Source organism: Dermochelys coriacea, chromosome 2 (assembly GCF_009764565.3).
Source record: "Dermochelys coriacea isolate rDerCor1 chromosome 2, rDerCor1.pri.v4, whole genome shotgun sequence".
Taxonomy (NCBI): domain Eukaryota; kingdom Metazoa; phylum Chordata; order Testudines; family Dermochelyidae; genus Dermochelys; species Dermochelys coriacea.
This window is the reverse complement of record NC_050069.1, coordinates 90,634,466-90,659,491: the sequence shown is the minus strand read 5'-3', so window position 1 is coordinate 90,659,491 and position 25,026 is coordinate 90,634,466. Positions and strand designations below refer to the sequence as shown.

The 25,026-nt window shown below is 44.0% G+C and overlaps 1 protein-coding gene across 4 annotated transcripts in view; it reads right to left on the bottom strand.

The window, feature by feature from the left end:
* RALBP1 (ralA binding protein 1) overlaps positions 1 to 24,700 on the bottom strand; it is a 64,362-nt gene extending 39,662 nt beyond the window's left edge. Inside the window, exons 1-3 of one of the 4 annotated variants that reach the window (XM_043508109.1) lie at positions 24,342 to 24,554; positions 7,072 to 7,208; positions 1,458 to 1,749 (exon numbers count right to left, since the gene is read on the bottom strand). In XM_043508109.1, coding sequence (XP_043364044.1) covers positions 1,458 to 1,701 — 244 coding nt within the window. In that variant the 5' untranslated portion in view covers positions 1,702 to 1,749; positions 7,072 to 7,208; positions 24,342 to 24,554. Of the gene's footprint in view, positions 1 to 1,457; positions 1,750 to 7,071; positions 7,209 to 24,341 lie in introns of those variants that run through there. The other 3 variants (XM_038391327.2, XM_038391328.2, XM_038391329.2) reach the window with 3 other exon arrangements.
* Positions 24,701 to 25,026: the final 326 nt, after the last annotated feature.

The window sequence follows — 25,026 nt, the reverse complement described above, 5'->3', positions numbered from 1 at the left end:
TTCCTCCTTTCCCCCCCCCCCCCCCGCTGCTGGTGATGGCTTATCTTAAGTGATCATTCTCCTTACAGTGTGTATGATAAACCCATTGTTTCATGTTCTCTCTGTGTGTGTGTATATATAAATCTCTCCTCTGTTTTTTCCACCAAATGCATCCGATGAAGTGAGCTGTAGCTCACGAAAGCTTATGCTCTAATAAATTTGTTAGTCTCTAAGGTGCCACAAGTACTGCTTTTCTTTTTGCGAATACAGACTAACACGGCTGCTACTCTGAAACCTGTACTTATGCTAAACAATCTGTTCCACTTGCATTTAGTTGTGACTCTCTGAATACCTGACCTGAAGAAGAGCTGTGTGTGGTTGGAAAACTTGTGTCTCTCACCAACAGAAGTTGGTCCAATAAAAGATATTATCTCACTCATCCGGTCTCATTAAGAAATTCAGCCTGCAAACCAAAGCAATTCACACCTAATGGACTGACTTCTCTGCCTCTCCATTTCTTTCCCATCCACTAAACATGTGTCATTTTGCATACATTTCCCCAAATTACGGATTTTAATCACACAAACCCTTTACCAGAGGGCTGGTGTCAGCTTCTGGTAAACTGGCAGTACAGGAGGAGGATTTCTCCGATAGCATAATCCGTTCAAATGCAGCAAAAACGGAGCAGGTACACATGGGATTAAAAATACAGTGCAGAGAAATGGAGGAATAAACAAGAAAGTATAGCCTAGAGGGAACTGTGGGACTGGATTAGAACACTAACAGCAGGTGGGTTCCTGGACTGAAGCCAAACCCAAACTCATGCCTACGTGCTCGGCTGTGGCTGCTAGTTTGGGCTTAAAAGTGCCCTCAAACCCAGGTTAGACGTTTTTCTTTGTGGACAGAACCTTCAGGGACAACACATGGGCTAACTCTGCAGTGAAGACAATCCCATTTTCTCTTCAGACTCTGAGGGATGTGTCTGAAAGAATAGAGAGGAATGAGAAGAACCCACTGCCAGGCAATTGACTGAGCAATATCTTGAACTTTGGATAAACCTGCTCATTGGCTTTCCTAGAAAGAAGATAGATATTTAAAAATAAAAAAGTTTTTATTTTTTTTTTAAATGAGAGACCAGCATAGCTCAAAATGTAGGCATGAAAAGAAAGAAGGAGTCAGAGCAGTGTTTCTCAACCTGTTTGTGTTGGCGGCCCCTTTTGGATTTAAAAAAAGTTGTGGACAGCACCCCCCGCCACACACACACAAATTGCAGCCCCCTATCTCAAACTCAGGGCTCCAGGCTTCAGTCCCGCAAAACATGTCAATTAGCTTTGCAGGGCCGCCCGAGGCAATTGCTCCGCTTCCCACCCCCTCGCGCTGGCTCTGCTCGTAACCCCCCCCAAACCTGTCCCAGACTCCCAAGTTGAGAAACACTGAGTTAGAGAGATCATACACATGGAATAAGACTGTCTACTCACTTCTTTTCTCCTTTTTCTTAAATTTTCCTTTCTTCTTCCCATGCTCCTTTTCATCATCAGACACTATATCTGGAGGCTCATGTAGGTTGTCATGAGGTGGTGAAGGCTCACCAGTCCGGTACAATCCAGGGAATTTTGTAGGGCTGATTTCTTCAGAGCTGGGGGTACGGGCAAGAACCCCACTGTGTTCCACTCTGCGATGTTCACTGGGGCTGCTGGTAGGAGGCAGGAAGCACTCAGTCATTCTGATTCCCTGACACAAAATGAAAAATCTGTCACCTGTCCATCACACCTACAACAGAAAAAACAAACAAGGTCTCCAAAATGCTCCAATCAATGTTTTTAAAATAACCTCCTTAGACCTCCATCCTACAAACAGTAGCAATAGTAATGTTTATTACAATGAGACAGTCAATGGGACCGCTCATGGTACTATATTCAGCAGCAAGTGTCTGCAGGATCTGACAATTACTGAACTGCAGCCTTGTTATACAAATGTACTGAGGGATCTATTAGATAGTTAAAGTGGAAAAGGCTAAAGTATTTAAGATTTGCCATTTCAAATATCAATAGATTTGAATACCTGTTAAAAAAATTATCCTAGAAGCTTCTACTTCTTAAATTAGGTGGTGATTTTAGTTCTTGTTTGTTTGAAAGGTTTACTGGAATTTACACTTCTAGTTTTCACACAAAATTACTCTTGTATGAGAGCTGGCATTGATCATGAGTACCTTCTACAAGTCCCACCACTCCCATCCAGAGCTCATTCTCTTCTCCAATTTATTATCTTGCCTACATGCAAACGAGAATTTGCTTTTCCTGCTCCAATATTAAAAGAGTGAGGTCAAATTAATCTCCAGCTTATGGTGGTGTAAGTGGGAAGGGAGGGAAGGGGGGAGAGAATCAAGGAGGAGGGGGTTGATCTAGTGCAAAACAACCACAACCTCGCTTACAAAGGATAGGGGCATAATGGGCTAGCAGAACCCAAAATTTGGGCAAGCTGCCTGTTAGGGAGACATGGCCAAGGTAGCCATGAAGTCCACTAATGCAGATGCTCCCTTCAGAGGTTCCCTATAGCAGAGCTCCTGGCCAGAACTAAAACTCTTCCAAAAACAGCACAATCTCAGAGAGCAGCTGCAGAAACTCTGCCCTCCACAGGAGTGAGTCATAGTATACTCTATAGTATCTCCTTGCACCAGCTTTTGCTGAATTTGGGCTCTTGAATCTAAATGGTCATCCTGAAATGTAACCTTTCCATTTTACTGCTTTCCCTGCTTCCCCAGTCCAGGAGGCTCTCCATTCCTACACCTACGGGTGTGCTTGGACAAAGGCTCAGAGAACAGAATTATGGGTTTACAATGAAATGTGAACAGAGTCATGATGAACTGACTTCCGCATGAAGAGTATGCTAGTTGCCAGAGGAGTGCTTCCAAAAATTAGCATTTTGGCTTCAACGTAACAAACTCCATGGAGTCAGCAGATCTGGAGCTCCTGCTCAGTGATGTACACACACACACACACACACACACACACACACACACACCATAGCAGGGATCTCAAACTCCAATCACCACAAGGGCCACACGAGGACTAATACATTGGCCTGAGGGCCGCATCACTGAAACCTTTTCATAACACAATACAAAAGTATAGTCAAAAAGGGGGCGAGTGGAGCTTGGCGGGCCGCAGGAAAAAACTCCGCGGGCCGCCGCATGTTTGAGACCCCTGCACTATAGTGAGAAATCCCCACCACTCCAATGTAAGCAGAGAACAATCCCATTTAAAAGTAACTAGATAAACCTTCATTCAGGGGAACAAAATGTACAAAATTATCTGGGGGTTAAAACAGATAGATGATCATACATGTTAGACTGTATATTCTTAGCCAAAGGACACAACTAATTTTTCTTGTTTCAATGGTGTTATCTTTCATAACTGTTTCCTGTTTGTCTTGTGTTTTTCTCATTTGAATTAGGGATATGAAATAATCAAATCCCCTCAATAATTGTTGGGCTAATTTGTTTTTGTATGTAAACAAGTGACTGCTCTCCTGTAATAATATATACTCTGTAACAGGAATATTTAGGAGTTCCTGGGATTTAAGACTTGTGACCATCCAAAAACATTTCCAGCATCATAACTTGCAATCCATAAAAATGTACTTGGTATGAATAATGACACTGCCTTGTACTCCCACTCTTTCAGTTGTGCATCTCAAAGTGCTTTAAAAATGCTAGAAAATTAACCTCATAATACCTCAAGTGACAGGAAAATCACTTAACCCACCAATGAAATGCCGTCATCTATAGGGTGAAATACAGTAGCTGTTTAATAGAGCAGAATCTAAATGCAACTTTTAATTCTCAGAAAGAATCTGGCCAAGACACCAGGATTCACATCCCTACTCTTGTGGTCAGGGCATGAGTTTTATATCTCATCCAAAAGATGGCACCTTCCACAGCACAGTAACCCTTCATACAGTGCTGAAGCACTGATTCAGTAATAACTTCTTTTAAATCACTTAATGCTACTCTTAAACCTCCTGTACCACTTGCATGTTTTGTTAAGGTTGCACAGGCAACCTGAATTCTGACATTTCCTAACTTTTGAGTGCTTAACTTTACAACCTTAATAATGTTTGTCATAAACATACAACTAAGGGTAGCATAACCCCTTACAGGTAAAAGGAGGGATTTTAAGAAGCTCAAATAACCTGGTTGGCACCTGACCAAAAGGACCAACAAGGAAAAAAAAAAAAAAAAAAAAAAACCTTTCAAATTTGTGGGGGGAGGTTTTGTTTGTGCTCTTTTTGTTTGTCTTCTCACTAGGACAAAGAGGGACCATCTCCTAAAACGCTACCTGAAATAAGCATCTAAGATTACAAAAATTATAAGTAAAGCAAGGAAATGAGTTAGATTACCTTTTGTTTTAGCTTGTCAATTTTCCCTATGCTAAGCGAGAGGTTTATTCCTGTTTTTTGTAACTTAAGTTTTGCCTAGAGGAGAATCCTCTGTTTTAAATCTTATTAAATCTAATTACCTTCCATCCTGATTTTACAGAGGTACTTCTTTTACTTTTTTCTTTATAATAAAGTTCTTCTTTTAAGAACCTGATTGGTTTTCAGCGTCCTAAAAACCCACGGATCTGGTCTATGCTCACCTTGTTTACCTATTTGGTTGGCATATTATTCTCAAGCCTCCCCAGGAAAGGAGGTGAAGGTGGTTGGGGGGGATATTTTGGGTGAGGAGATAATGGAATTATGATTAGAAGCCTGGGTTGGAAACTCCAAGTGGTCCTTTTCCTAAACCTTTAGGTAACTCACTTGGTGGTGGCAGCAATACCGTCTAAGGACAAGAAAGAATTTGTGCCTTGGGAAAGTTTTTAACCTAAGCTGGTAAAAATAAGCTTAGGGGGTCTTTCATGCAGGTCCCCACATCTGTAACCCAGAGTTCAGAGCGGGGAGGAAACCCTGACAATGTTCTTTTAATGTAGTTGTGTGGGGAATTTCCTAGGTTTTTAAAAAAGCAAATTGAAAAAAAAATCCATTATGTTGGGATCATATTGACATCCACCTGGGTCATCAGCAGAGTTAGAACCTTTATACTCACTACAAGAACCTCTGCCACTTGAGCTAACAGCATAACTGATGGTAATAGTAAACTATTGTCCTTTATGTGGACTAGGATGAGGGGGATGGAACACTATGCCAGTGGGTTTTACAGATATTTGCTGACAGCAGAGGAATGGTGAGACTCAGGAATCTTGGGTTTTATTTCTGGCTCTGGAGGAGAGCATACTCTAGTGGACACAGATTTTTTTGACCATTCCACTAAAGTCTGACTTCTTCTACCCCACCCTTCCCAACCTGTCCGAGTCCTCTCTCTTCCCCAACCCAGGCTCCTAATCATAATTCCATTATCTCCTCACCTAGCCAGACCCACTCTCCACTCCTCAGACTGCTCATCCCACTCCCTTTCTCCTTGGCCAGCCAGTTCTCCTCTCCCAATTCCTAAACCAATCTGTCTCTCCCCATCTCCCCATCTCCCACCCCCCAACCCCCCATCTTGGCCTCCAGTTGCTCTCCCCATCCCCACTCCGTCATCCCTGTCTGCTCTGGCTTCCAGTCCCAATTTCCCTCCCCTGGCTCCTCATCCCAGTCTTTTGTCCAGCCAGTCCTACTTCTCCTCCCCAGTATTTGTCAGATGTCTCGCCTACCCTATACCTCCTTCCTCCTGCTCCATTGACTCTCAGTCCATTTCCTTGCCCAGCTAGTTCCAGACTCCTTCCTTGCTCATCATCTTTTAGTCTCCCCACACCTACTGATCCCCAGTCTCAGTCTCCCTTTGCCAATTCCCAGTCTCAATTTACCTGTCCCCACACTGCCAGACTCTTCCCACAGCCCCAAGCTCCTTGTCCCAATCTACTCTCTCCTTCCCCCAAAGATCCAGTCCTTGCTCCCTCTGCATTCAGATAAGGCAGCTTCCTCCTCTACACTGCCTTGGGGGTTGCTGACAGTGAAAGAGTCACTGACAGCAAAGGCAGATTAGCATTTTGTGGGGCCCTGGGCCAAAGCAAGTAGGGATCCCTACCGCCCTTTTCCTATGGTCCTGCTGGAGAGCAGGGTTGGGGAGCTTCCCCCTCCCACCCGGTTCTCCAACCGGGGAGTAGGGTTGGGTGCAGAACTGCTTCCTCTGCTCTGCCCAGTGCTCCTACCGGGAAGCGGGGTCAGGGCATTGGGGCTCCCTCTGCTCCCCAGCAGGAGTGCAGGGAGGGCAAGGTAAACCCCCATGCCCTGCTCCCTGGCAGGAGCGCCAGGCAGGTATGCAAAGCAGGGCAAGCCCTAGCAACCATACTCGGCTTGCCAGCAGGGAGCTCTAGGTGGGTGAGGGAAACCCCCATGCCCTAACCCTGTTCCCCAGCAGGAGTGCCAGGCAGGCGGAGTGGAGCAAGCCCCAGTACCCCAACCCCAGTCCCCAGCAGTAGCGGTGGGTAGGCAGAGCAGGACAGGGGCACCCACTTTTCCGGGGCTCCTGGACAACGGGGCTCCCGTTGGCCCAGTGGCTAATCCACCGACTGACAGCATAAGAGAGAGTCTCCCTGCTCTCAGCTGAGGGGCCCAGACCCGAAACAATTTGCAGCAGCCCAGAGCTGCAATTGCAGGGGAAATCCTGCTCAGTCCTGCGTGGATGGAATCTCTGAGGAAATTAGCTGCTCAAATGTACAGGCTTGTCTAAACGTCCCTGCAATGCGGTCTATGAAGGCATAAGCTGCAATGCATACTGAAGTGTGGTGCTCTAACTGCCTCATGTATCCCCCACTAGCATGAATTAGACACCTAGTTTGTATTAATGTAGTCCTTCCAAATTTCAAGTCCCTGTACCAAAACATAGCTAAAGCTTTTAAAAGAAAAGGTCACCTGAATGGGCCAAATAAATGTATTTTCCCCTAAACTCATTCTCAAAAATGGCTGAACCATTTTGGCTTACGTTTTCCAAAAAATTTGGAATCTGAGGCAGAAATATTCCATCCCAAGTGTTTAAAGTTATAAAGAAAATGGGTCTTATAATGGGAAGCATCAGGCAATCAATAATAGGCGGTGGTACCAACCACACATAACAACATGGGTCATGGAGATTGAAGCTCTTAACCATACCACATTCAGGGCTGGGCCTGTCTTCTGCACACCACACACACTTTCGGCACAGAATGCTTCATTATTTCTTTTTGCTGAGCCAGTCCCATGCCTTTATCCTGAACGCAACAGGGGCAACTGAAAAGAAGTGATTGCACACTTCACTGCTATTCTTCAGAACAACTGCTATGTAGAGTGAAGTAGATGGACAGGTAAATTGAGAATTTTTACTATAGTAGCAAGTACTCTGCAGGTCTACATCAGAAGCACTGCATATGGCCTCAAAACTTAATGTGTTTTCTCCATACTCTCCCAAATTCTAGTTGTTACAATGAAAGAGTGCTAAAAGCGAAGAAGTCAAGAGACAGAAACGAAGTGGGAGTATTTTCCCAGGCTACCAACCACCCTGGGATACCTTGTTTAACAACTGCTTCACAAAAACAAAACCCAGGGTACAGAACGTACTCATTATCTTAGGCCAAAAAGACCAGGACAAATTAAGGAAACAACACATCCCTCAAGGAAGTAAGGAACACTGTTCTCGGAACGAAAGCACTCTAGTAACAAACATCAGCTTCACTTTTAAACAAACAAGCAGGAAGAGAAAAAAACCTCAAAGCACTTTACAAACATAAGTATATTAAAGCCTTACAGATGAGAAAACTGAGGTACGGAGGAGTTAAGTGACTTACTTAAGGTCATGACAGCGGGAAATAGAACCAAAACCTGACTCCCAGGCCAGTACTTCAACCGCTAAGCTATGCTTCCTCTAAGGGGGAAAGATTGTGAAATCTTTGCCAAATCTAATCTTTCAACAGTAAAGCAGATGACTGTCAAATCTGACAACAACTTAAGCAAAAAACAAGCAATAATTTTACAGTTTAGTATGATTTAAAGCTAAATGATTTTAAAGTATTACAGCATAAAATGCAATAGTTCGGGCAACTACATATAAAATACATCAAAATAATTCTTAACATTCTCTTGAAAGAAACCCAAGCTGTATTTGAGATGAAGCTATATACTGTATGCAAACTGGAAGGCCCTTTTGCTGGTTTAATTACGTATTCTTTAAAGAGAAAAACATCATCAGAGCCAAGTAATATTTAGGTTTGGAAGGATTCGATTTTTATTGGTAATATGTCACCATTCACCTGCGAGCTGATGAAAAAAGATTTCCATCTATAATAATTGAAATGTACAGATAGGCAAAGTAAGAAAAATGCTGCTTGAAAACTTATTATTATACCCCCCATAATTTCCTATAACTGCAAAAGTTTAAAATGGATAAAAATAAAAAAATGCCTCAACCTATAATTTAATGCAACTGAAAATTTAAAATTGATACAAATAAAGGCTTTAAAGTAAACACATATTATCCATCAGATGAAAATTAAAAAAAAAATCAAGTTCTGCCAAGCCTAGTTTTATTAATAAAAAAAATCAGTATTCAGTTGTGCAAAAAGTGCATCCTTGTTTTTCTGTCAACGTGATATGCCATGAAAACAGAGAAAAAGACAACGATGTGGAATCCAAACAGCTTTACTGACTCAGTGTAAAGCACTGGGATATACAAAAATAATTTTATAAAGGATAAACTTTTGCCTACACATGTAAAAGAGAAGTGTATTTCTTTCTAAAGTTACCTACTTTAGTCTCTACAAGAAAGTCCTACAAAGCAAGTTTTAAATTCAGGAGTGGCATCTGACCAAAGATGATACTAGTTAATTGCGAAAACAAGTATCTAGTTTTTCTCTGCCATTTATACAAAGCTCACTCATCTGGATTTTACATTCTTGTGCTGTTTTAAAAACACACTAAAGAGCTATCTTGGAGAAGTGTATAATTTTTCTGCCCTGATCCCCCAGCATGCTGATCTGCAACAACAGAAACAGGTAAAACAAGCTTAAATTTCACAAGTCAGAATAATGGCATGACTGATCAGCTCATCAAATAATTCCCATGTGAATCACATACTCTCCACAATTACTGATAATTAAAGTTTTAAAAAGGCCCTCCTTGAAATTTCACAGATGAAGATAAAATCTGTATTAAACAACAAGGTTCATGCTCTCCCATAAGAATCCTATAATGTTATCTATTTTAAAATTAAAAACTTATTTTGATTTAAAATGTGCATATTTAGCAAAATGATTATCTGCGCAACTTTAAACTATCAGATCATTAAATGAATTATTAACCTGATCTTCAAAATAATACTAGCCCCAGCCCAGCTTTATTAGTATTACACATATAAAAATCTGTAATAAAAAAAAGTTACTAAGTTTGCAAAGTCAAGAACTCATAAATTAGGAAGTGCCAGAATTAAAGTAGCCTGTGCAATCTTAATCTTATGTGTGCACATTACAATAAAGGCTTTAATTATATGATCATACACTATTTTTTCCACAGGTCTCCTACCTCATTTAGGAGAAGATATTCAATATTTTGATTTCTCATTGTTGTTTACTGTGTAGTCCCATTCCTTATTTACTGCAGGTTATTCAAATCCTGCTCTGAAGACAGAATTATTAATTTCCTCAAAGGGTTTTCTATAGAGTAGGGATTGGCTGCGGGAAGCGGCAGCCAGCACATCCCTCGGCCCATGCTACTTTCCGCAGCCCCCATTGGTCCGGAGCGGTGAATCGCGGCCACAGGGATCCGCGAGCGGCCGAACCTGCGGACACGGCAAGTAAACAAACCGGCCCAGCCCTCCAGGGAGCTTACCGATCCCTGCTATAGAGCTTATCACTATAGCAGGAATGGCCAAACTTACTGGCTCTCCGAGCCACATATGACAATCTTCAGAAGTTCGAGAGCCGGGGCATGCCTCCTAGGGTTCAGGGCTTGAGCCCTGTGGCGGGGTGATGGGGCTAGGGTTCAGAGAATTTCAGGGCTAGACCCACAGGGCACACCTGCCAAGGCTCTGGGCTTCAACCCCACTCCCGCTGAAGCCCCGAGCCCCAGCAGGCACCTCCCGTGTGGCTGAAGCCCAGAGACCCCCCCCCCTCCAGGCTGGGCAGAAGCCCCTAGTCCCGTGTCAGGGCAGAAGCCCCAAGCTCCCACAAATAGTCTGGTAGGCAGAAGGGTGGGGGGGGAGGGGCTCTGAAAGTCACACTTTAACTGTAAAAGAGCCACAGGCAGCTCACAAGCCTCGGTTGGCCACCCCTGAACTATAGTATCTGAGTGCTTCACAAATATTAATGCACAATACTCCTGTGAGATAAAGCACAGAGAGATTGAGATTAAGAGTATCCACTAATTTTGGGTGCCCAATTTGACACCCCTAGGGCCTGAATGTTTAAGAATATTAGCATTATATAGAACTTTATAGGTTTGTTCAAAGCACATTCCATTGACTTCAGCTGTGAGTGCCCAGCCAGGTGTGCTGCAGAATTTTTTGAAAAACAACATGTGAGAACAAGGGGGGGAGGGGGAAGCTCCCTTCTGATTGGCCATGTACCTCACAGCCCTGCCTCCTTCAGAGATGGAGAAACCAATCAGAACTCAATCTTCTTCTCTTCCCTCCTGTGTGAGCAACAGGTTGGCTCCTCTGCCCATCCCCTTCCTTCCTGCACCCGCAGCCCAGGGACGGGTGAAAGAGCCCCTGAGCTCAAGGTGTGCCACGGTAGAGAAACGGTTGGGAACCACTGGTCTTAGTGACTTGCCTAGCATCCCACAGGAACATGTGGCAAACTCAGGATAGAATCCAGTTTTCCAGGGCACCCTTCAACTGCCTGAACTATGAAACCATCCTTTCTCTTCCTGCAATCTGCTGCCTTATTCTGCAAGAAATGAAGCAGTGGTCCCACAGACAACAGTCTCCTTAACTACACAATCCTGATTCATCCCCACAGCAGATTCATCCTGTGAACTCAATGAGGCAGCAGTCCCATGAACAACACAGTCTTTTATGTATAGTGATCACATACTATCATAATTAGGGTTGCCAGGTGTCTGGCTTTTGACTGGAAAGTCCGGTCGAACAGGGAAGTGTCCGGTCAGATATATGAAACGGACACTAAAAGTCCGGTTACCACAGGTGGGGAGGGAGAAGTGGCAGCCTGTCGCCAACCCTGAAGCAGCAGCTCCCTGCAGCAGAGGACAGAGCGCGGGGACCCATGGTGAGTGGGGTCAGGGGCTTCTAGTAGGCATGGAAGAGATGCGAGCTGCCCTGCCAGCCAGAGCTTCCCCTGGCAGCTCTGGCGTGGGGAGGAGGGCTACTGGGCAGGGAGCGCAGGGGGAGGTGGAGAGCTGCTCCCTTGTGGCCGTAGCACTCTTCTGACCATTGAACTTACAAATGGTATTCTATTATTTAACGGTGCAATTAAAACTGCGATTAATTTTTTTGACTTAATCGTGTGAGTTAATTGTGATTAATCGAGAGCCTTAGATATAATAATTTATCTGATCATGCCAAATCCCCATCCCCACTTTTCTGGGGCTACTTTACCCAACTGCCAAAACCCCACACCAGGTTTTACACATACCCAGAGGCTCACACACTTTTTAAACAATTTGAAATTTCTGAATAAGTCTTCAGAAAGTATCCTAGATCACTACAAGTCTGTCCAAACAGCAATCAGATTGGATTATTCTTGTTTTCTTACACTTTCAGCTGCTGAACTGGGTTTTTTTTAGATGAAGAAATACCACTTACCCAGGTCTCAATTATTCCACTATTTAATAATCACAAGTGCACACTGGAACCTTCACCTCTGTATTTAAAGCTCTAATGGCCTGAAAATACCAGAGTTTATGTAGGACTGTACAGTTACTCTAGTAAAAAGAAGAAAAGATTGGTTTAGCTAAACGTACCATAAAATTTAATTCAGAAAACATGTCTAAAGTACCACAGTGGAAATAAAATGAGCTGAATAAAGCCAATGGATCCAGCACTGAGTATTTTATTTGAGTTTTGAGCAGTTCTTGTTGCTCTTTCAATTGACACTATGCTACTATTCATTGAACAGGATAGATAAGAAAGCAAAAGAATTGGAACTGATTTTCCATAGCAGGAAGAGGAACAAGAACTACCAGTTCTACCATCTGGGTCTGTGATTTAAGACCTAGAATTGAAGGTGTGATGTTAGCATGTGTTAGATGTTTTAAAAGTCTGTAGCAGACAAGGCACAATGCCTTTAACATACTATCTTGACCAGTTTAGCATGTGTTAAAGGCAGCATGCCTTGTCTACACTACACTTTTAAAACATTTTAGCTAACGGTGCTAATATCACTCCTTAAATATTCTAGGCAAGGATTAATAGATATTGTCAGCTAAACAGGTTTAAGCCCTATTAGCAAGAGGAGGCGACACCATCAAAGTAAAGCCTAAATGCTAAGTAATGTTACTATTACAATGGACAGCACATTTCCTTCTAATCCATTACTTAGCAGCAGGAGTCTGAATGAATCAGGGACACTGTGCTTCTACCTAAAGGTAGCATCTTTTAGGTGGGACGTATAAAGTGTTAAATATTTTCATAAGAGTAGGGATATTAGCTCTGTTAAATACTCCAATTCAGACATAAGTCTTCCAAACTAAAAATTCTCTCAAGTAGTTTCAACTAGATAGTTTATTCTTTACTTTCCCCCTCTAGAAAGCACTGCTAACAGAACTGAAAGGATGCCATGCTTCTCCAGAGAAGTGGCTTAATTTCATGTATTTTCAATCTGGAAAGTGCTCTGGGTCCATTTTATGAAAGCTGCTATATAAGCGTTCATTTGAGAAACTGGTGTAAACAATCTAGCTTTGTTTGATCCAGTTCTCAATACAAAAAAAACCCGAAACATCTAATAGAGGCACTACAATCCACAACAGCAAATATCTTCTGACATTTAGAGGAGGCTACACAAACCTAACACTTCCAGCAAATAGTAATTCTCCCCCCAGGCTTGATATTATGAGTATACTTGTTTCTACACTTCCTATTCAATTGCTGCCGTACATAGACTGACGAAGGGCTGCATCGTTACAACGCAAGCTGTCATTTGCATTGACAAATCTAAAACAAAAAAAGCTGAAAACAGCTTTGCTCTGATTCCTCTTTGGGGTAATAAATAACAGAGCAGATCAACTTGAAAGTTATTAATGAAATTGTAAGACATACTGCACTGGATGACAATGCCATATAAATTAATCTCAGCATCTTCTAATGAACATTTCATGACCTCCATATGATTAAAATGGAATTAGCAGTTGTGGGGATGAACTCCATTCAATAATGGCACCAGAAGGGAAAGGAAGACTGTAATTAAGCTTATGACCTAGAAAGACTGGTTATTCTTCCTATATACCACATAACAGTTCTTCCAGTAGATAAGGGCTTTTGATGAGTGGAAAAACAAATTGTGCCCTAACTTCGATGGAGGAGTTACTGCGGGTAGAAAGCCTTGTGCATCATCATACTGTTATTGGGTCTAATCCAGTGGCTCCTAAACTGGGGTTCGCGAAATGTTACAGGGGGTTCTCGGAAAAAAATTCCCTAATGGCGGATAGAGCTGTCCCTAAGGACCCCGGGCAGCACGGGACCAGCAGCCTGGAGCCCCGGGATTTCCAAGAGATAGAAATGCTTGCTTTGATCTGCCTAACACACTGAGATTTAAACTTCAAGACTCCTTATAAGAAATGAAAAGGGAGGTGGATATTTTTTGCTGTTTTTAAAATTATTATGAAGAACAAGTTTAAGCTTTGTTGTAACATGTGTTGTTTGCCTGGACTGCTCAAGACCTGAATGCTTGTGTAGAAAGAACTCTCTGAGTTGGCCTCATGCCGTTTTACTCCTTGATGAAACATAGGAGCCTTGTCATATAACAGGCTTATTCAAAGTGATACAAGCTATGAAAGTGAGATCTTGGAAGGGTGTTGCCGTTTTCATAATGTAATAAAAATACTGTAATGATAAATAATAATTAATACATAGTGTGTAATAAGTGTGTCATAAAAACAAATTTTATATTTCCAAGATCACTGCTTTTATAATTTATACTCGGGTAAAGGAGAAAATCCCTGGAAATATTCATTTTTAGGAGGGGGTTTGCAAGACTTGACATTTTAGTGAAATGGGTTCACAGGTTGTTAAAGTTTGGGAACCACTGGTCTAATCCAATGCCCATTAAGCAAATTAAAAGACTCCCACTGACTTCAACAGTACTGGATCAGACCCATTATGAGAAAAAAAACTTTAGGGATGTGAAGTCTTGCTGCACAAAAGGTGGACCTTTTCATCAAATTCTAGTTTAAAGTGAGCTGTAGCTCACGAAAGCTTATGCTCAAATAAATTTGTTAGTCTCTAAGGTGCCACAAGTACTCCTTTTCTTTTTGCGAATACAGACTAACACAGCTGCTACTCTGAAACTAGTTTAATAATGTAATCCTGAATTTGGCTGTATGGCCAGAAGCACCTGCAGTGCTTTCAACACAGAGCAACATTGCAATCTCACACCATCCAGTTTCTTCCACATACCCAAAGGAATATGGGACTCATTTTCTGTCCTAAAAAAATATACTGTGACATACTGCACCTCAAAATGGCACCCTATAACCTCCATAATAATCATTCATAAATGGTTGTGATATTTCATACAAAACATGCCATGTAAGATATCAAATGAAAGATCATGATCTCCTGAAACCCACTGTTCTGTCAAAACACATATGGTTAGTGTGTATCAAATTATGAGATTTTGCTGTATGGTTGTTACTGAAATATGTTGCAAGTTTGCTAGTGACATACAAAGAAGGCAAACCACTCCCAGGAGAATGCTCAACAACCATCAATCAGCAGGGTAGGTGTCATCAAGGGATTTACAATTCAATGAGGGCTGCAAAAGCACCACATAATGGAGATTGATCAACTCTATGACTCAGTTTCACAATACCACATCAGGGAGATTGCCCAGCGACTCAGCAAAGCCCACCAGGACATGTCTGGGCAAGTGTCTTGCCTTCTAGGCACGTGGACTAAGGATATAAAATGGGAGACTATAGCATCATGCTTTTGCCCTTCTGCTCCCCCACCTATGCTGGAAGCAACAGGAACGCCAAGAAGATGAAAGTCATCTGAGGAGATAGGTCCAGGTTTAAGGAGAAGCATTAAGAACTGTAACATCCAGTGGGGTGAGAAAATTGCTGATCTAAACAAAGCCTAGTATCATATGGTTTAAGATTGTGCATTTATCTTTTTTTCCTTTAGTAACTTTCTCTGGTCTTTTATGCCTACCACTTAAAATCAACCTTTCCGTAGTTAATAAACCCATTTTACATTTTACCTAAAACGGTGTGGTCTGGTTGAAGTGCTTGGAAAATCTCAGCTCAGGTACAAAGGCTGGTGCATGTCCTCTCCACATTGAGTAATAAACTTACACTGGTTAGGCTTCTGACCAGGGCAAGATGGTATAGTCTGGGGATGCAAGGCTGGGGGGGGTGGGGGGGTGAAATTGGCTGGTGCCTTTCTCTGTGTGATTTGTGAGTGGCTTTGGGAGCATTCATGCAATCGAGCTGGGTGTGGGGCTCCACATGCTACTGTCCTGAGTGACAGCAGAGCCTGTATGGGTTTGCTGCTTGTTACTAGCAAAGCACTGAGAGAGACAGCCCAGGCTGGAGGCACAAGGGTGCACAGCCGTACCCCATTTCCAGGACGCACCCTGTGGATCCTGTCACAGTGTTAAGTGAAGGGGTAAATAATACTTCTCTATTCACTTTCTCCACACCATTCATGATTTTATAGACCTCTATCATATCCTTCCCTCAGTTATCTCTTTTCTAAGATGTATTAAGAGTTGGGATCATTTTTTCCTATGTGCATTACTTTGTATTTATCAACATTGAATTTCATTTGCCATTTTATCATCCAGCTTTGTGAGATCCCTTTCTTAGTCTTCACAGTCCTCTCTCTTTTCAGGACTTTACTATCCTGAATCATTTTGTATCATCTACAAATTTTGCCACCCCATTGTTTACCCCTTTTTCCAGATTGTTTATGAATATGTTGAACGCCACAAGTTCCAGTACAGATCCTTGAGGGACCCCACTATTTACTTCTCTTCACTCTGACAGCTAACCATTTATTCCTAGGCTTTATTTCCAATATTTTAAACCAGTTGCTGATACCTGAGAGAACCTTCCCTATTATCCTACAACAAGAAAAGGAGTACTTGTGGCACCTTAGAGACTAACAAATTTATTTGAGCATAAGCTTTCGTGAGCTACAGCTCACTTCATCGGATGCATCATCCGATGAAGTGAGCTGTAGCTCACGAAAGCTTATGCTCAAATAAATTTGTTAGTCTCTAAGGTGCCACAAGTACTCCTTTTCTTTTTGCGAATACAGACTAACACGGCTGCTACTCTGAAACCTATCCTACAACAGTTTACTTTGCTTAAGAGCCTTTGGTGAGGGACCTTGTTAAATAAAGGCTTTCTGAAAATCCAAGTACACTATAATGACTGGATTACATGACATGTTATGACATGTGAGAAAGACAAGATGGGTGGGTGAAGTTAATTTAGTAAAAGATATTACCTGACCCACCTTGTCTCTTTAATATCCTGGGACCAACACTGCAAACAAAAGATACATGTAGCATTTATAGATACTGGAATTAGTGATAAATTTTTGTATCTGCCACATCCCAATACAATAGTCTTTTGAAATTTTCATGCTTCCAAGGTCTCAAATCTGTCACGCAAAATGCATCATTAATTATGATTAATGTGAAATGTTAATACCTACTGTGCAAGGATGTTGCAAGACTTAATTAAGCCTTGCAAAGTGTTCATGAAAACATACAAGCTCAGACATAAAATCTACTAATCCATCCCTTCTATGATGATATTTTACTTGCCCCATCAAAAAGTGACTTACATCAGGCAACTAGAATTTTTCCTATATGACTTAAATTAATAAACGTGCTTTCGTTGCCTGAATGAAGACTGCTATAAAAACTCAAATTATTTGTAAAAATGTACCATATTCTATATACGTATATAAGACTTGCTATCAGGTGCTTGTACCTTGCATGAAGGTGCAGTAGAATTACTATGTCATACCTGGTTTCAGAGTAGCAGTCATGTTAGTCCGTATCCGCAAAAAGAAAAGGAGGACTTGTGGCACCTTAGAGACTGACAAATTTATTTGAGCATAAGCTTTCGTGAGCTACTGAATGCATCTGATGAAGTGAGCTGTAGCTCATGGAAGTTTATGCTCAAATAAATTTGTTAGTCTCTAAGGTGCCACAAGTACTCCTTTTCTTTTTATGCCATACCAGTAGCTATATTCATTTAATGCTAATTAAGACATAAAGGGGATAAACGGAAGACATAAAGAAACTCTCTCAGGGGCATGGAACTAAGGTCTGGTACAGAGAGATTCTGGGAGTAAAAACCTTAGCCCCAGCCACGTTTGGACTGAAAGTTTTGGCTGTAGAACATGTTTGATTGTTCTTTGAGATTCAGTAAAACAAAACCCCTGGAAGGGAGTAGACATGGATTATACAGAGCATATACACATACACACACGCTTTAGGAGAAGGCCTTAAATAAAACTAATAAATATTTACACTGAATACATTGGCAATGTGCTACAAAAACAACACCACACACAGAAACCTATGGTACAGAAAATATAATTTGGGTTTGTCCTACAGGCTGCAGACTCACAAAACAGTCCCACACAAGGCTCAAGTGAAACATTAGCAGTGGTACAGTTCTGTGGGGTGACAGAACATCTTTTTAATTTCAGATTAAAAACTCACATACATGACCATATTTTTTCTAATATCAAGTTTGAAGTCAACAGCGTTACTTACCACTGATATACTTTACATCTTCGAAGTGCTATACAAATATTGACTCCTCACTGCACCTGCGTGAGTTAGGTAATTGTCCCCATTTTACAGGTTGGGGGTGGGAGGCAAGAGAGCCAGCCAACCAAACAAAAAAAAAACCCAATACTGAAAAGTTACATGACTTCCCAAAGCTACGCTCAGAATCAATGTCTGAGCCAGTGTTGGAACTTGAATTTCTGACTCCCAGTCCCATGCCTTGTCCACTCTCTCTTATCTGTGCAATTATGGTGATGACCAAAGAGAACCACAGTCCTGTAATACTCTATGACTAGACCACAGATGAAGTGGAAAACTACAACCTGAGAAACTATAGTGTTCACGCTTGCCGTGGTAGTTTCATCATTTAAAGAATGGAATTGTACTAAGACTGTGAAATCGGCTCTTGCAAACAGATGTATTAACCAAAATATGTAAATTGCTTTTTGATATAACCACAACTCTGATAGAATAAGGTGTGTTGTGCAACTAAAATAAGAAAGTAGCTAATACTGAACAATTAAGATATATCATATATTCTAAATTGCAGAACTATGAAATGTATTCCTGCTAAGATTAGTGTGGAAAACTATTAGTAACTAAACTGTTGCAATCTGTTTTTGTACATATAGTTCTGTTCTTTGTATGTACAGAATCTGTCAGAAAATAAGACGTATGTTCTGGTGAGGCTTGTAAGATATGCACCATCTGCAAGTTACTGTACTGCATCTGTAATGGGTCACATTGATACAGACACCTCTGTTTTGCAAAACATATATGAAGCCACATAAGAGAAAAGGGTTGTGCTAATACAGAGTATTTTTTTGATTTTCCATCGGTTGTAAACAAGCAGGCTATAAACCAAAATTCTGTAATCATTTTGGGACAGGCTGGATGCTGTAGGACTGTTTCCCAGAGATTAGGAATGTATAACCTCTCTGCATTGTGCTGATTTATCTTTGATTAATAAAATGATTGAACCTGGGTTATCTGATATTTTATCAATAAAAGAATATAACTCATGGGTATCATGTCTTGTCTACACCCGAAAGCTGTACCACTGTAACTATACCAGTATAGTTAAAGCAGGTGGCATGGTCTCTCAGCATGGACATATTGGTATAAACACGCTTAAATCAGTATAGCGTATTCCCATACGGAAAGGAGAATAAGCTATCTTGGTAAAATGCATGTTTATACCAGCCTAAGTACTAGCAGACTAGGGATTGTACCAATATAATACAAACAAAAAAACCAAAACGAAACAGAATTACTTCCCTGGCAGTTATGATACAAAAAGCGTGTGTAAACCACACCTGTATGATATATGTTTGACTATACTATAGACATGGACAGTAGGTGGAGCCCCCTTTGGGGAGGCTAACCCCCGGCTCCTCCCCTTCTGCCCGCACCCTCCCCGCGGCTGGAGCCTCAGGACTCCCTGCTCCCCTCCCCTCCATAGCCAGAGCCACAAGCCCCACCCAGAGAACCCCCCACTTGGCCACAGGAGCCCCAGGCCAGCCGAAGCCCTGAGCAACCCCCCACTTGGCTGGAGGAGCCCTGGGTTGGCCGAAGCTCTGAGCGCCCCCACCATACTGGAGGAGCCCCAGGCTGGCCAAAGCCCTGAGCCTTCCCCTCCTCCCGACACCCAGAGGAGCCCTGGGCCAGCCGCAGCTGTGCCTCCCCTCCCCAGACCCAACCCGCCTTGGGGAAAAGTGTCTGTTAGAAGACGCTTTCGATATGCCACATTTAGGTTTTGGGGGGGCGGCGGCGGCGGCATGTGTGTCCGCCGCCGCCCAGGAACCTGCATGGGGCATAATAAAGCAAAGCTTCGCCGCCAAACCTCGCGACCGGGAGTCCGGCAGCCGCAGCAGCGCCGGAAGAGGCAGAGCCTCTCCTGGCCTATTATACCTGCCATCCATGACCGCAGATGTGTCTGAAGTCTGAACTGAAAGCATCTTTTTTTTAAAACGTGAAATTTCTGGGGTTCTTTAAAGTTCAGGACTAAAAGCACTAGGTAAAACAAAGCACAGGATGGGTGTACAGTGGGCCTCATGTGTGACCTGTGAACGCTCTGCTATTCCATTTCCAGGCTATTTTTCTGAAGAGACTACAAATCTTATCACGTTCTGAGTTGCTTCTGTGATATGGCATCATTTCCACATTCCCATGAACTACAGTGAGACCATCAAATTCATCCTCTTATGTGACAAAGTAGGATTTGAATCCAAGACTCAATTCAAGAGTTACATTACCCATCTAGGCTCGCAGTCAAGACCTCCACCCAACTGTACTTCATTTCCTCTAACAACTTTGTAAAGCATTTTCAGAACATTCTTGAGAACAAGCCAAATAAACTCTATGATCAAGCGGTCTTTGAGTTGCTATGTGAACTGAGAGCACTGTACAGCCAGATTTCAGGATTAAACATTTTAAGAAGTACGCCACTTGCTCCTTGTGAAAGAACTTTTCAGTTGAGATTAGTCTGGAGGAGACTAGCAGCAATATGAAGCACACTTTGTACGGAATTTATAGAGGTAAAAATGCCTAACGAACAGGAAATGTAAAAATCATTAGATTTAAGTAATCCACTGAATTTCTGAAACATTCTGTCTTACTTCACCATATTTAAAACAGACCAGATGGGTACTTATTTCTTCTCCCCACCACTACGATCAATGTAATGAATGCATTTATGTCACATAATTATTCTTTAGTTATAATTATATTACATTATAATGCCATTATAATATAATGTATAATCTATAATTATCCCATAATTAAGCAATTAAGGAATTATTTAACGAGTCTTCTTGATACAGTTCAAACTAGTTAATTTTTACTAATTTAGAGAAAACACACACTACACATGAACCTAAGAACTTTTACATTTACTTTTACCCACAGCAAAAACATTCATCACCACCAGCAAAACAAGAGAGCTTCTCTGCTGGATGCTTAGCTTTGGAGATTACTTTGGAGGGGTGCAGGGTGTATGGGGGGCTCAGGGAAGAGGGTTGGGGTGCAGGAGGAGTGCGGACTGTGGGTGGGAGCTCAGAGCAGGGGTGCGGGGGGGGCTCAGGGCAGGGAGTTGGGGTGCAGGAGGGGTGCAAGGTGCAGGTAGGGAGTTGGGGGGATGGGGTGCAGGAGGATTTCAGGCTCCAGCCCAGCGCCGCTTACCTAGAGTGGCTCTGGCGTGGCAGCGGCACACACCGGGGCCAGGGCAGGCTCCCTGCATGCCTGCCCTGGCCCCACGCCACGGCGCTCTGGGAAGCGGCCGGAAACCCCGTCCCTGCATAAGAAAGTTAGTGTTTTTGTTGTGTGGTGTGTAGTTGCTGGTGAGTATTTGCTTCAGGTTGGGGGGCTGTCTGTAAGTGAGGCCTGACCTGTCTCCCAAGGTCTAAGAGAGTGAGGGATCGTCCTTCAGGATAGGTTGTAGATCCTTGATGGGGCACTGAAGAGGTTTTAGTTGGGGGCTGAAGGTGACGGCTAGTGGCGTTCTGTTACTTTCTTTGTTGGGCCTTTCTTATAGTAGGCAACTTCTGGGTAGTCTTTTGGCTCTGTCAATCTGTTTTCTTCACCAGGTGGGTATTGTAGTTTTAAGAACTCTTGATAGAGATCCTGTAGGTCAGGGGTGGGCAAACTACGTCCTGCGGGCCAGATCCGGCCCATCAGGGCTTTGGATCCGGCCTGCGGGATTGCTCCCCGTGATTCCGCAGGCCCTGTGCCGCTCTCAGAATGGCCGGCACCACGTCCCTGGGGCCCGAAGGCAGGGGGGGCGGGCAGAGGGCTCTGTGCGTTGCCCTTGCCTCCAGGCACCATCCCCCGCAGCTCCCATTGGCTGGGAACGGGGAACTGTGGCCAATGGGAGCTTCAGGGGAGGTACCTGGAGGCATGGCAAGGGCAGCACGTGGAGCCCTGTGCCCTCCCCCACCCCCGGGACCATGCAGGGACGGGGTTTCCGGCCGCTTCCCAGAGCGCCGTGGCGTGGGGCCAGGGCAGGCATGCAGGGAGCCTGCCCTGGCCCCGGTGTGTGCCGCTGCCACGCCAGAGCCACTCTAGGTAAGCGGCGCTGGGCTGGAGCCTGAAATCCTCCTGCACCCCACCCTCCCAACTCCCTACCTGCACCTTGCACCCCTCCTGCACCCCAACTCCCTGCCCTGAGCCCCCCCCGCACCCCTGCTCTGAGCTCCCACCCACAGTCCGCACTCCTCCTGTACCCCAACCCTCTTCCCTGAGCCCCCCATACATCCTGCACCCCTCCAAAGTAATCTCCAAAGCTAAGCATCCAGCAGAGAAGCTCTCTTGTTTTGCTGGTGGTGATGAATGTTTTTGCTGTGGGTAAAAGTAAATGTAAAAGTTCTTAGGTTCATGTGTAGTGTGTGTTTTCTCTAAATTAGTAAAAATTAACTAGTTTGAACTGTATCAAGAAGACTCGTTAAATAATTCCTTAATTGCTTAATTAGGTGGCATACTATTTTAAACATTTGTTTAAAAAACATATCATATCTCTAACTGAAAGTTATACTAGTACTAAAACTGTGTGTTGAGCAAGCCAACTTCAAAAATCTTACAATCTAAATAGACAAGTCAAAGGGTGGGAGAAAGGAAGTTTTATTATTCCCATTTTACAGATGGGGAATTGTGGCAAAGAAGATTAAGTTACTTTCTTGGGCAACACAGGAAGCCGTTGGCAAAACCGGAAACTGAACCCAGATCCACACTAATTTGTCATACTTTTGGACCTAAATAGCTGAAATGTATGTTTTTTCCAGTATATTATTTCTCTCATGGTGCTACAAAGATTTGGAAGGGACTCCCTCTAAACATCTGCAAAGCTACCTCACTATCCACTTTCAAATCCCTCCTCAGAACTCCCCTTTTGCTGTGATGCCTACAGAAAACATGATTATGGTTAGGCTGCTAGTGTGCACAGACCACTGCCTACCATGCTGATCAATACCACCTCATTGTTTAATTGTACTCCCCCATCTGTCATCTCTTGTCTCAAACTTAGACTGTAAGCCCCCTAGAGCAGAAACTGTCTTGTTGTTATGTCTTTTGTACAGCACCTAGCACAATGAGGTCCCAGTCTATAAACTCTGGCCCCTAAGCATTACAAATACTAAATAATACTGATTTATATATTACTACACTAGAAGTCAATATAAACATTAAAAAAGTTGAACTGCATCATGCAATAAAGGCTGTATCCACACCGGTATGGTTATTAAGATCCTATAACATCTTTGTAAGAGTAGAGATTGACCTCAAATGCTCTAATAATTTCCCCTCCTTCTTATTCTACATCTTACTACATGCCATCTGACTGCCACCTTCAAGCTTATTGGCAAATGTATTTTAGGGATGCTGTACGTGTATTCTTTGAAGTTGTTCAAGAGTGTTCAGGATGAAAGGTGCTACATCTGGTTGATCATTATCTTCACTCTATGTGAGCAGGTCCACTCTGTTCCACTGCAACAATGGACTTTGTCAATCTCAAAAAAAAAAAAGAGGCTGATTTGTGCAGAAGGTAGAGCTTTCTTAGCAAATTACCAAGGACTGTGGAACTCCTCAGAATGACTACAAACCTCAGTGTTTCCAGAACAAAACGTTTTTTGACCTAATCCACTTTTCCCGTGTTCTGTTGTCCCCTTCATTGCATTTTGCTCTAATGGATAACAAACACTTTGGGACAGGGTCCACCTTTTTACTTACATAGAAACCATGCACAGCTGTAACAACAAATATATTATTAATGGCTGGTATTGTGCACAGCATAGTAGGTACTACTTTCCAAACACACTATATATAAGAGCATGATAGCAGTTTTGTTTCTTTTATGATCGATTTCCACTTCAAGGAAATAAAGGGGAAGTGGATGAAAAAGCCAGGACAGTAATATGTAGCAGCACCACAGCCCTCCCCATTGGTGCAATATGCGAAGCACAGAATCTCATGCGTTTCACAGCATACAACCATTTGGGAATACGTGGGGTGCAGGGAGCTTGGTATCTGCCACTGGGAGGTACGATGCTCATCCTGGGAGAGGAAAGCAGGTGCAAAAGCTAGGTGCCTCCCCCAATCCCTGAGGGCACCGGGCTGGGGTAATGGGAGATGCTGGCACACACAGCCCCTGTCACTGTTGCGGGGGGGGGGGTTCCCGCTGGGCTCTGCCACACCCTTGCCCAGGAGACAGCACGGGCAGCAGCAGCCTCGAGGAGGCGGTGGTGGTCCCCGGTGTAAACGCCTCTCCAGAGAGGGCGCTGGGTGAGGGAGGGTCCCTGGGGGGAATCCCTGGTACCGTCCCTCCCCCCGGGGGCCGCACCCTAACCCCCCGACCCGGAAGTCACTCCCCCCCCCGGTCGCCCCACACTGGGAAATGGGGGCAGGAACCCCCCCCACAGACGCGACCCCAGCACCGACCCCGGGTTTCCGCTTGCCTGCAGGGCGGCTCGGCTCCGCCTCGGCCTCACGCGCGCCCCGCCTCGCGCCCCATTCCGCCTCCGCCGCCCGTTTACAAGGATGGGTACGGATTCGTGAACACAGCGAGCCTGCCACAGCGCATGCGCCGCCACCAGGCTTCCCCCCCCCCTCCGACTGCCCCCGGCAGCGGTAGCAGGAGGGGTGCGCATGCGCGTAGCAAAGGCAGCCGCAAGAGGCGGGATGGAGCTGCGCATGCATATTCTCGGTGAGTACGCGACGGGGAGACGACGGTGCGCTTGCGCGCGCGCGGGTGGCGACGGTTAAGTCTCCGCCTAGTGGGTGTTACCTGGCCGCGTGGGGCATGCTGGGAATTGTAGTTCCATTCCCTTGAAGTAGAGGCCGGGACGGAAGGAGGTTGGACATCGGAGGGTGGAACGCTTCGCGCTGTGCCCGCGTCCAGCTCGCGGGCGCCCCCTGGCTACGGCCCGCCTTAGCCGCCCCGTCGAGCTTTTCTCTGGACACGGGACCCAGGCGGGGCCGGTGCCAGCTGCGCCCGGAGCGGTCGGCTAAGAGCGAGTCTCCCAGCCCCGCTTTCTCTTTGGAGCTTGGCTGCTCCCAGCGCTCGGACCTCTCCGCGGCTACCCCGAGTGCCTGGAAATGGGGGGGGGGGCGGAGGTCCGTGATC